The sequence below is a fragment of the Ascaphus truei genome, chromosome 8 (genome assembly GCF_040206685.1).
Source record: "Ascaphus truei isolate aAscTru1 chromosome 8, aAscTru1.hap1, whole genome shotgun sequence".
Lineage (NCBI taxonomy): Eukaryota > Metazoa > Chordata > Amphibia > Anura > Ascaphidae > Ascaphus > Ascaphus truei.
The window spans coordinates 71472103-71485800 of NC_134490.1; the positions used below are offsets into that span (position 1 = coordinate 71472103).

Sequence of the window (13698 nt, forward strand, 5' to 3'; positions counted from 1 at the left end):
TACAATCCGAAACCTACAGTATAAGCATTGTAAAATAATTGTAATGCTCGTTTGTAGAGGTGGGAAAGGCTTTATTTCTAATTATGTGATCAGCACGTACAACAACATTCAGAGCCCACATTGCAAAGAAAAACTCTCTGAATATCTCCTCCCCCCCAAAAAACAAAGAGCTGCATTTTTGCTTTTACCATGCTTACATTTGTTCCAGGAACGAGCACTATTATTTTTGTGAGCTTCCCTCAGTAGGATTTTCCCCTTTAAATTGCTCCATGCTGAAATACTAATGCAGGTGGCAACCCATGGATTTATTTCTGTGACATTTGATTTTTCAATTGATATATATATATATATATATATATATATATATATATATATATATACATAAGACTTTGATAAATTAGTCTTAATATATTTGCAAAGATGTAGTTGGGGATTGATACATCGAACACAGACACACAAAGTCTTGACTTGACTCTGATAACCATGTATTACTCCAAAATGCAAGAAACGCTGAAACAACTTAATGAAAATGAATATTATCAGTGGCAATGAGTTACTACCCACTAAGGTAGTAGGTGGGGTAGGTAGTGTAGTTTTATGTTTATATTAACCCCTTCGTGGCCCTTATTGATGATCCAGTCATGGAAACCCATGACTAGTTGACCTGTCTGCTACTAAGGGGTTAATACGTACTGTAATGTATTTTATCATCTATTTCAGGTTGTTTTCGCTTATCTTGCTTATGTATATAATGGCCAATATATACATAGGAAAGACAGGACCAATGTCAGCGTCAACTAGGTGATGTATATTTTTTTATTTTTAAATATGTTTGAGGCAGGGTGTTTCCGGAGCTGAGCCCCATTCATTTCAGGTCCAGGGGCCCCCTGCGTCCCAAGATACCCCCCTCCATAGGCTTCCTATTGGCCCACGTGATCGGGACATTGAAACTGAAGAGAGATACCGGCACCCCTTATGGAGGTCAGTATCTCGGAAAATAGGGGGTCCCGGGAGCTGAAATTAATGGGGTTGAGCTTCGGAGATCCCCTGCTTCAAACCTAATAAAAATTATTTTAGAATCAGCTCTGATTTTTTTGTTGCCAACTCAGTGGGCAGTTTTTAGTGTGGGGGGTGTGGGGGGGGGCAGATTTAGTCTAAAATATCCAGGAAAATCCGGGGAACGGATTCAGACTGTTCCATCCCTTTTTATACCCGGGGGAGTCTCATGCCCTCGGCCCCGGGAAAGCTGTTGGAATCCCAAATAGTGTCCCTCAACACTGCAGACTATTCTTACCTGTCACAGTGACCACTGCTGTCTGTGACCCGTCCACTGTGTCATCAGGAATACTCAAGTGAATCTCTTCTGATTCTACAAGAGAGAATAAACCAATATCAGAAGAACAGCTCTGTCTGAAACCTGCTCTGAAGCCCCCTCTGCTATTCCTGCACTGACGCCCCATACAAACACACACTTAGTGTTCCCCTACTGACTTTCCCTACACACACACACACACACACACATCTGTCACTGTTACTCCCACCCTGCAACACCCCAAGACTTGTCTGCACTAATCCCTCTTGGGCTTCTCAAGCGATATTTATAACAAAATACATTGTTCCATAAAGGGAATGACATACCCAAAGCACACAGCAGAGAACTGTGTGTCTTCTCTACTCTCATTCCTTCCGGCTGCAAAGAGAAAAAGGCATCAGATAAAAAGAACGAGTTTCCAACTCTCTTTGTCACCCAGCGGCAAGATAGACTGCATGAGCCATAAGCCCATTCTGTTTTTGTGTTAATGTTTCATCCTGCAGTGGGAAGGGTAGAGTCTTCTGAATCTATGTCACTTTGTCACCTGTGCAGTGATTCAATGAGCCTGCATGAATGGGAGATACTGTTCTTTCTGTTTCAGTGTCACCTTGCAGTGTGAAGGACAGACTCAATGAGACTCTGCTGTTTATGTCGCTATTTCACTCACCAGAATGAGTGACTGACCAGGTAGGTGATAAACCCTTCTGTGTCATCTGTCAATCGGAGATGCGGACTGGGTGTCCTGGTAGACCAGGACTTTTAACACCATATATATTTAAGATATCAGTCACCGGGCAAAACACAGTAAGTGAAATAAAATGAGGGTTTTATTTTGAGAAATCCTCAAACACACAGAACTACAAAATACAAAAAATATACACACTTACACAGGTCTGGGGGATGAAATCTACCTTTCCTAGGTGCAAGGACCCACTTCAAATGGGTTTCCCCTGTCCTCTTCTCTGCTCCAGGATATCAAAGCTCTGCACACAGCAGTCCCTCTGAAATATATCTCCACACGCCTTCCAAGAGGTGAAATCTGATTGACTTCTGCGGGAATCTCCACACTCCCTCCCAGAGTGTCTCTCCCTCTGGGGGTAACTCAGATGGTCCTCTCCCTCTGAGGGATAACCCATGCACTGTCCAGCAACACCCCTTATATACCCCATGGTGGCTATTGAACAAAGGCAGCCAGCCAAGAGAAAACAGTGCCTGGGGCTCAGACCTAATAACTGATTCATTTAACTAATCCCCTACCTTTGTTCTGAACTATTTCTATGGAGAGCTTCAACTGAGCGAATTACTAGTCTTTCTCCATATAAATAACAGGTACATAATTTAATTTACATTTGCAGGGCTAACATGTTAATTTCATCACCACACAATACCAAACTACTTTATCTAGCTGGGGAGAATTGCTAACACATGCATACATACTGTACAGACATAAGATAATTGTGTAAAAGCCAGGACAGCTATCCCAAATTCCATGTACTTCCCCAGACATTACATACATTGGCCTGAAATATACATTACTTAGCCAGTCAAATTACACCTTTATTTTAGGGGGAAATAGCTGTGATTTCTCTTTATTAGATCAGCCAGTGACCCCTACCGTCACACTGGGTTGGTGATAGGTCCCTGATGTAACACAACATTTGATTACCTCTACCAGCAGACGCTTCAGAACTGTGTCTGATTGTCCCTTTTGTGGCACTACAGGCTTCTGTCCATCACACAAATCATTAGTGTTCAAAGCCTCTGCGGTAATGAGGATATCTATTAACCCTGTGGAGAAAACAAAAATAGTATAATTAAGGAATAGCTATGCAAAGTGTCAACTTGCACAGAGATCATATTGCTGCAGGTCATAGCAGGGCCAGTCTCTCTATTACACGCTCACTGCAGGACCAGCCTCCCCCTTAAACACTCCCTGCAGGACCATCCTCCTCAATACACACACTGCAGGAGTATCCTACTCCTTACACATTCACTGCAGGACCATCCTCCTCCTTACACTCACTGCAGGACCATCTTCCTCAATACGCACTCACTGCAGGACCATCCTCCCCAATACGCACTCACTGAAGGACATCCTACTCCTAACACACTCACTGGAGGACCATCCTCCTCAATACGCACTCACTGCAAGACCATCCTCCTCAATACGCACTCACTGCAGGACCATCTTCCTTCGTATGCACTCACTGCAGGAGCATCCTCCTCCATAACCACTCAATGCAGGACCATCCTCCTTCTTATGCACTAACTGCAGGACCATCTTCCTCCTTACACTCACTGCAGGACCATCCTCCTCCTTACACTCACTGCAGGACCATCCTCCCCCTAACGCACTCACTGCAGGACCATCCTCTTCTTTACACACTCACTGCAGGACCATCCTCCTCCTTACGCACTCACTGCAGGACCATCCTCCTCAATACGCACTCACTGCAGGACCATCCTCCTCCTTACACACACTGCAAGACCATCCTCCTCCTTACACTCACTGCAGGATCATCTTCCTTCTTATGCACTCACTGCAGGAGCATCCTCCTCCATAAGCACTCACTGCAGCACCATCCCCCTTCTTACGCACTCACTGCAGGACCATCCTCCTCCTTACACTCACTGCAGGACCATCCTCCTCCTTACACTCACTGCAGGACCATCTTCCTCAAAACGCATTCACTGCAGGATCATCCTCCTCCTAATACACTCACTGGAGGACCATCCTCCTCAATACGCACTCACTGCAGGACCATCCTCCTCCTTACACACTCACTGCAGGACCATCCACTTCCTTACACACTCACTGCATGACTAACCTTCTTCTTACACACTCACTGCATGACTAACCTTTTTCTTACACATTCACTGCAGGACCATCCTCCTGCTTACGCACACTGCAGGTCCATCCTCCTTATGCACTCACTGCAGGACCAACCATCTCCTTACACACTCACTGGAGGACCATCCTCCTCAATACGCACTCACTGCAGGACCATCCTCCTCCTTACACACTCACTGCAGGACCATCCACTTCCTTACACACTCACTGCATGACTAACCTTCTTCTTACACACTCACTGCATGACTAACCTTTTTCTTACACATTCACTGCAGGACCATCCTCCTGCTTACGCACACTGCAGGTCCATCCTCCTTATGCACTCACTGCAGGACCAACCATCTCCTTACACACTCACTGCAGGACCATCCTCCTCAATACGCACCCACTACAGGACCATCCTCCTCCTTACTCACTCACTGCAGGACAATCCCATTCCTTACACTCTCACTGCAGGACAATCCTCCTCCTTACACACTCACTACAGGACCATCCTCCTCCTTACACTCTCACTGCAGGACAATCCTCCTCCTTACACACTCACTACAGGACCATCCTCCTCCTTACACTCTCACTGCAGATATATAGGAAACTGGTGCTTCAGACATGAACAAGTCCCTTTAGAGTATAAGGAATCTGCGTTAGGACCACTCCAATAAACACTGTATGTAATATGAATTCCTTAATGGGGATAGGGGACTAGTACCTAGTGCTCCTGAGCACAAATATAAAGTACATAGAATGTCCCATACAGTAAAAGATAAGGGCATAGAAACCCACAGGCATAACTCACTGTTAGCTTCCAAAGTCCACAGGTGCTGTCCCCACGCAGTATTCAGCGGCGTTCAATCCACCAGAGTAAAGCAGCAGGAACAGGTGAAAAAGGCAGTGCACTGCCTAAGAAGCAGGAGGAGGCTCACGGTAGCATAAAAAACACTTATATCCATAATTGATCAGACATAGTCCACACAGTGTTATCTGCTGCTGCTATGGGGGGGCTATGTCTGATCAATTATGGATTAAATTGTTTTTTATGCTACCATGAGCCTCCTCTTGCTTCTTAGGCAGTGCACTGCCTTTTTCACCTGTTCCCACTCTCACTGCAGGACCATCATCCTCCTCCTTACGCACTCACTGCAGGATAATCCTCCTCCTTACACTCTCACTGCAGGACCATCCTCCTCCTTACGCACACACTGCAGGACCATCCTCCTCCTTACACTCTCACTGCAGGATCATCATCCTCCTCCTTACGCACTCACTGCAGGACCATCCTCCTCCTTACACTCTCACTACAGGATCATCCTCCTCCTTACACTCTCACGGCAGGACCATCCTCCTCCTTACACTCTCACTGCAGGACCATCCTCCTCCTCCTTACACTCTCACTTCAGGATCATCCTCCTCCTTACACTCCCACTGCAGGATCATCATCCTCCTCCTTACGCACTCACTGCAGGATCATCCTCCTCCTTACACTCTCACTGCAGGACCATCCTCCTCCTTACACTCTCACTGCAGGACCATCCTCCTCCTTACACTCTCACTGCAGGACCATCCTCCTCCTCCTTACACTCTCACTTCAGGATCATCCTCCTCCTTACACTCCCACTGCAGGACCATCATCCTCCTCCTTACGCACTCACTGCAGGATAATCCTCCTCCTTACACTCTCACTGCAGGACCATCCTCCTCCTTACGCACTCACTGCAGGACCATCCTCCTCCTTACACTCTCACTGCAGGATCATCATCCTCCTCCTTACGCACTCACTGCAGGACCATCCTCCTCCTTACACGCTCACTACAGGATCATCCTCCTCCTTACACTCTCACGGCAGGACCATCCTCCTCCTTACACTCTCACTGCAGGACCATCCTCCTCCTTACACTCTCACTGCAGGACCATCCTCCTCCTTACACTCTCACTGCAAGACCATCCTCCTCCTTACACTCTCACTGCAGGACCATCCTCCTCCTTACACTCTCACTTCAGGATCATCCTCCTCCTTACACTCCCACTGCAGGATCATCATCCTCCTCCTTACACTCTCACTGCAGGATCATCCTCCTCCTTACACTCTCACTGCAGGACCATCCTCCTCCTTACACTCTCACTGCAGGACCATCCTCCTCCTTACACTCTCACTGCAGGACCATCATCCTCCTCCTTACACTCTCACTGCAGGACCATCCTCCTCCTTACACTCTCACTGCAGGACCATCCTCCTCCTTACACTCTCACTGCAGGACCATCATCCTCCTCCTTACACTCTCACTGCAGGACCATCCTCCTCCTTACACTCTCACTGCAGGACCATCCTCCTCCTTACACTCTCACTGCAGGACCATCCTCCTCCTTACACTCTCACTGCAGGATCATCCTCCTCCTTACACTCTCACTGCAGGACCATCCTCCTCCTTACACTCTCACTGCAGGACCATCCTCCTCCTTACACTCTCACTGCAGGACCATCCTCCTCCTTCTTACACTCTCACTGCAGGACCATCCTCCTCCTCCTTACACTCTCACTGCAGGACCATCCTCCTCCTTACACTCTCACTGCAGGACCATCCTCCTCCTCCTTACACTCTCACTTCAGGACCATCCTCCTCCTTACACTCTCACTGCAGGACCATCCTCCTCCTTACGCACTCACTGCAGGACCATCCTCCTCCTCCTTACACTCTCACTGCAGGACCATCCTCCTCCTTACACTCTCACTGCAGGACCATCCTCCTGCTCCTTACACTCTCACTGCAGGACCATCCTCCTCCTTACACCCTCACTGCAGGATCATCCTCCTCCTTACACCCTCACTGCAGGACCATCCTCCTCCTTACACCCTCACTGCAGGATCATCCTCCTCCTTACACTCTCACTGCAGGACCATCCTCCTCCTTACACTCTCACTGCAGGACCAGCCTCCTCCTTACGCACTCACTGCAGGACCAGCCTCCTCCTTACGCACTCACTGCAGGACCAGCCTCCTCCTTACACTCTCACTGCAGGACCATCCTCCTCCTTACACTCTCACTGCAGGACCATCCTCCTCCTTACACTCTCACTGCAGGACCATCCTCCTCCTCCTTACACTCTCACTGCAGGACCATCCTCCTCCTTACACTCTCACTGCAGGACCATCATCCTCCTCCTTACGCACTCACTGCAGGATAATCCTCCTCCTTACACTCTCACTGCAGGACCATCCTCCTCCTCCTTACACTCTCACTGCAGGACCATCCTCCTCCTCCTTACACTCTCACTACAGGACCATCCTCCTCCTCCTCCTCCTCCTCCTCACACCCTCACTGCAGGACCATCCTCCTCCTTACACCCTCACTGCAGGACCATCCTCCTCCTCACACTCTCACTGCAGGACAAAGCCCTCCATTAAATAAACAATGGAAGTAAAGTGCTGACAGTGGCAGAACCATTCTTCCCTTCACTTATTTTCTACCTCAATCTAAAATCAGGCAAATACCAGGAGGCAGAATCAGTTCTCCATGCGTCAGTGTGTGTGATAAACCAGGAATAGAAAGAATTGGAGAGACTGCTTACAGCAGAGGGGGCCAACCCCAGTCCTCAAGGGTCACCACCAGGTCTCGTTTTCAGGATATCCCTGCTTCAGCACAGGTGGCTCAATCAGTGGCTCAGTCATTTTGACTGAGCCACCTGTGCTGATGCAGAAATATCTTTAAAACCTGACCTGTTGGTGGCCCTTGATGACTGGCGTTGGTCATCCCTGATCTAGTAATGATCTATATGCGCATACCTGACTATATAATTTATAAACCCATGACCTGTCTGAACTAATCACATACATCTACAGTGCCATACCCACATTCATTTAAAGTATCTGCATATACAGTACTGTATGTCTGTGCAATACTCACCCAATCAATGGGCTGTCTCTGTGACAATATCTGTCTGTGTTATGTTCTGCATTGTCATTTTAATGTTTCTGTCTGTATGATAATATGCAGCGTTTTAAGCCCATGCATATGTCTGTGTGATGCTCTGCAGTAATAACTCCATGCATATGTCTATGTGATGCTCTGCAGTAATAACTCCATGTATATGTCTGTGTGATGCTCTGCAGTAATAACTCCATGTATATGTCTGTGTGATGCTCTGCAGTAATAACTCCATGCATATGTCTGTGTGATGCTCTGCAGTAATAACTCCATGTATATGTCTGTGTGATGCTCTGCAGTAATAACTCCATGTATATGTCTGTGTGATGCTCTGCAGTAATAACTCCATGCATATGTCTGTGTGATGCTCTGCAGTAATAACTCCATGCATATGTCTGCGTGATGCTCTGCAGTAATAACTCTATGCATATGTCTGTGTGATGCTCTGCAGTAATAACTCCATGCATATGTCTGCGTGATGCTCTGCAGTAATAACTCTATGCATATGTCTGCGTGATGCTCTGCAGTAATAACTCCATGCATATGTCTGCGTGATGCTCTGCAGTAATAACTCCATGCATATGTCTGCGTGATGCTCTGCATTAATAACTCCATGTATATGTCTGTGTGATGCTCTGCAGTAATAACTCCATGTATATGTCTGTGTGATGCTCTGCAGTAATAACTCCATGTATATGTCTGCGTGATGCTCTGCAGTAATAACTCCATGTATGTCTGTGTGATGCTTTGCAGTAACTCCATGCATATGTCTGTGTGATGCTCTGCAGTAATAACTCCATGCATATGTCTATGTGATGCTCTGCAGTAACTCCATGCATATGTCTGTGTGATGCTCTGCAGTAATAACTCCATGCATATGTCTGTGTGATGCTCTGCAGTAATAACTCCATGCATATGTCTGTGTGATGCTCTGCAGTAATAACTCCATGCATATGTCTGTGTGATGCTCTGCAGTAATAACTCCATGTATATGTCTGCGTGATGCTCTGCAGTAATAACTCCATGTATATGTCTGTGTGATGCTCTGCAGTAATAACTCCATGTATATGTCTGTGTGATGCTCTGCAGTAATAACTCCATGTATATGTCTGTGTGATGCTTTGCAGTAACTCCATGCATATGTCTGTGTGATTCTCTGCAGTAATAACTTCATGCATATATGTCTGTGAGATGCTCTGCAGTAATAACTCCATGCATATGTCTGTGTGATGCTCTGCAGTAATAACTCCATGCATATGTCTGTGTGATGCTCTGCAGTAACTCCATGCATGTCTGTGTGATGCTCTGTTTTGTCGCATTGCTCCAAAACCAGCGCAAATAGCTTAATTTTTTACTCTGTGTGACTCAAACACCAATGTATCAAAGTGCTTCTCCACTAGCTCCATAAGCACTTTGGGGAGAAGTTATAGGAGTTAGGGGAGTAGAGAGTCAAAGCAATATTATAATGAAACGTGTCCAGAGGTCTGCCTATAACTGCAGTTTATCTGTCATTGCGCCATATAAATATGCCAGGGTTTGGTGGGGTTAGCCCCTGCTCCAAAGAGATCTCCATACATATGCCGTTGTTCATAAATTGATGCAGGTGCTCTGTGTTTAGTGCAATTGGCACTCTTTTTGGTACACATCTCCCCCTGTCTCTTACAATCTACATACCCAGTTCTATTGGTCTGATGGCCCAGGTGAAGGTGTAGGAGGGGTCACTGCACAGACAGAAGCTGTAGGTACATTCTGCACATGGTAGAAGCACAAAGTCCGTAGACTGGAACAGACTCACTTGAACCTGGAGCAGAGCACAAAGGTAAAGTCAGCGGTAGAGCTGGGAAGCATGGGAAGGGGGTGTTCTTAGCCTCTTGTAAGCTCCTTCTCAGATAGCAACAGGCATATTGTCCAGTCCAGTCCAGTATGATTGTGTTAACCTCTTCCCTGCTGGAAGGCTGCAGATCATCATTTCATTAACCTCTTCCATTCACATAAACCATCTTTTTAATCAACCCTGACCCCCTAAACTGAGAGCAACAAATATTATCCCAATCTAGATTGGGAAAAGGTTGAGCGGATATATAAATCCGTAATGGCAGAATAACACTCAATCACTAATTCACACACCATAAGGATCCACCGAAATGATCAGGTAGTGTACAGTAAATAAAATGTAATACACAATTATTTTTCTCTGCTTACACCCATGTAGATCTCATCATCACTTAACAATGCAACTACAAATTGTACCAATCAGTTTGAAAATAAATAAGATGTATTTATGGATGGCAGGTCCAAAGATGGCTTAATTACCTGGACACTTAAAAGTCTATGGGGGCTTCCTCTGTAAGCTGCGAGAGCTCCAATCCAGTGCTATCACATGGAAAACACCATTGTTTCAAGAGCTTTCTGTGCGATTGTGCTGGATCTAATCTATCGCAACTTTCAGAATAAGCCCCTATGTATCCCTCCTAAAGCCAGAAGCAGGGAAGGGGCATTTTAATATAGGTTCCCTGGTCTTAACCTCCCCAGAATTCAACACTAATGGTCTCTATTGAAAAGGACACTGAACTGATAGTCTATGTGATCGGATCCGGTAGCATCAGGTCTTATGTTATTATTAAGTACATCGGTAGCACAAGTCATTTATTGAAAACTCATACAAAACTGAAAGTGGTCCTCTTTCTTATTCTGCATACTTGGAAGTTATCACCACGTAACATTATAAACTCCTTATATGAGCTAAAAGTCACATTGATGGAATGGGTAGGAGAGAGAGAACATTGTAATGAAGCAGACTAAGGCCGAGGGCATGGTCAGCGCTTCCCCGCTGAGCTCACGCTTACCGGTGAGCACCTGCAGCCGCAATGAGAGCGGCTTTAGCAGGGGCTCGCGAACGCTTGCGCAGGCGTGCAGAGGAGACAGTGAGATTTACATTTGCACGCTGAGGGGAGCGGAGGGCGGTTACGTGAGCGGTTCACCCAATGAGGGCGAACCAGTTCAGTGACATCACTGGCCCGCCCCCAGACACACCCCCAGACGTGGGCGCTCTAAGGCCAGGGAAAGCACCCGCTTTCCCGCAGCCTCCGCGCACCTCCGCATGGCTGAAGTCCCTATGGACTCAGCCTAAGTGTGTAACAAGGTATGGAGTTTATACAGTTATAAGAAACGATCTCACAAACCCATTCTCTGTATGTTACAGGAAAGAGAAACATTGAGACAGGGGAAGGATGGATGGTAAAAGAAAGAAAGATGTTGACAGATATGGATAGAGTTAGACATACTCCTGCACTCTTACCTTTATGCACTGCTTCATGTAGTTGAAGACGGTCGCCTTGAGATTGCAAGTCTCCCCTCGTACAACAGAGTATGGCAAAATCACGTCTATAAAGAACGGTTGGAAGACTATCAGAGAAGCTGGGGGGGAGAAGCCCAGACCCCCTCCCCCTGTGCACAAGGCATCTGCGTGCCACTCCGTGATGGTATCTGGGGCAGTTATCCGCTTGTCTACCTGATTAGAAGAGCTGCAAATAAAGGGAAAGATGACAAAGGGAGATATCGTAATGATGGAGACAAAAAGGGAGAGAGAAAAGAAAACCTGATGAAAGCATTTAAGTATAAAAGGCTAAGGCTTTTCTCTGTTCTGGAACCCCGACTGGCACAACGTCCTAATAGAACAAAGTGGTCTAGTGTACAATTCTTGAAATAAAGGAATCCAGTTGAAGACCAAATGTCAGGGTATAGCACACATACTGTAGTTGATTTTCCCACCATTGACAGTAACTAGGGAGGCTATGGGCTTTGTGGCCTAGATAATCAAACTTAATATTTATTTATAAAAAATGTTTTACCAGGAAGTAATACATTGAGAGTTACCTCTTGTTTTCAGGTATGTACTGGGCACAGAGTTATAAAAATACATTGTTACATTAATGTTACATTGTTACATTAAAAGAACAGAGGTTATACAGTCAATTCAATGACATTTCATGGATAGCTAGAGTTGGAAAATTGGGTATAAGAGATTAAGAGCTTGTGAGTTTCAGATTGAAATAGAGAAGCTTTAACATCACCAAACATCAGCGAATGGCAGCAAATGGCTCACACCCTTTAGCTGCGCCAAAGGCTGTCCGCCTTTGGAGCAACACAGATGTACACTGGGGTGGTTGAGATTCAATGCAGCTGTGAATACAACATTCTTTGTCTTCTTGGCTCATTAAAATTCCAGTAAGTAGGGTTGACGTTCCACAAAGTACAAGCAAATGTTAACTCTTAGCACGCTGGTCCTGCGCAGAGGGGAGCAGTTCTTAGGGAGCCCAATCAGGCTGTACGCCTTTGGGCAACGCTCCCAGTAAAAAATAAAATACCGGGTCTTATTACCACAATTTTATCACTGACATCATCAAGATTGCATTAATAATTTGCAGGGTGCAATAACACATGTTGTGAATTGATGTGATAATTAACACAATGTGTTAATACCGCATTAATTACCAGATTGTGATCGTATGCTTAACATTTCTACCATAGGGTTCTGTAATATCAATTAATACAGAACCCCATGGTAGAAATTACATTAATATGTTTGATGCCTGTGCCTATCATGTTATACCACAGATATCAAAGGGCTTAATATTACTAAAATGACACTACCTAAACTAGTAATGCATTGCCAAGCTCCCCCCTTGGTTGGAAAAATCCCTGGTGTAATCTTAAAAGGAGGGAACCACATGGTATACCAAGCAAGGTATTGGTTGATGTAAAGTACCATGTGGCCCCATTACAAGTCTTCTGCGATATGGGCCCTCGCAGAAGATAGTAAGTTCATCCAGTGGCTGAAGAATACAGAAGAAGAGGACTGAAGAAAACAAGCAAATAAAGAAGAAAATACTCATAGATGAAGATTCTTTAAGCAACTTTCATTGAGGATCCCACATCACAGGCCACGGATGACCACAGATGGCCTTGGATTACAAATAGGCCATTGGCCTTGAATTACTTTTTATGTTATTTTAATGTTTTTTGTTTAGGACATCGGGTGTTGGATTTGTTTTATATTTTTTATTTTTAAACTATCAGGCCTTGGATTATTTTTTATGGCTTTTTTTATGGTCGGGATTAATTTCCAGGGGGCTACAGCCTTTAAGATTATGGGGACCTTCTTCCGCGATAGGGTAAGTAAGCAAATGTTCTTACAGGTATAAACCATTGATTGTCACTGTGGCTATGTAAATAATGTTTTTAAATTAATATTTCTACTTAGTATTTGTAATTGTAATCTGTTTCTTTTTTAATTAATGTAAGGTTTTATTTTTATTTTTAGTGGTCAAAAGCCCTATTAGCCACATTTGGCTAATAGGGAGTTTGGCCACTACTCAAGAGTGGGGTCAGGCGGTTAGATTGTTTGGGGGGTAGTTGCCCTGGGGAGGGTGGTTAGGCCCCCCAGTGGGTGATGGTAGGTTTTAACCCCTGGTTTGCCTTAGCGGTTAGTAAAGCATTACATGACAATGCTTTATTAGTTACTAAGGTAGCCAAGGGGGTCAGGAACTGGTCTTCCTGGTTAATATTAACATCTTTTCTAGCCCTTAGGGGTCAGCTAGTCATGGAATCCCATATGA

General features: G+C 45.4%; 1 protein-coding gene across 2 annotated transcripts in view; it reads right to left on the reverse strand.

The window, feature by feature from the left end:
* Positions 1-13698, reverse strand: part of LOC142501946 (alpha-2-macroglobulin-like protein 1) — a 64951-nt gene that overhangs the window by 19589 nt on the left and 31664 nt on the right. For both annotated transcript variants that reach the window (XM_075612574.1, XM_075612572.1), the window contains exons 19-23: positions 11379-11604; positions 9755-9881; positions 2979-3100; positions 1639-1690; positions 1295-1369 (exon numbers count right to left, since the gene is read on the reverse strand). In XM_075612574.1, coding sequence (XP_075468689.1) covers positions 1295-1369; positions 1639-1690; positions 2979-3100; positions 9755-9881; positions 11379-11604 — 602 coding nt within the window. The remainder of the gene's footprint in view (positions 1-1294; positions 1370-1638; positions 1691-2978; positions 3101-9754; positions 9882-11378; positions 11605-13698) is intronic.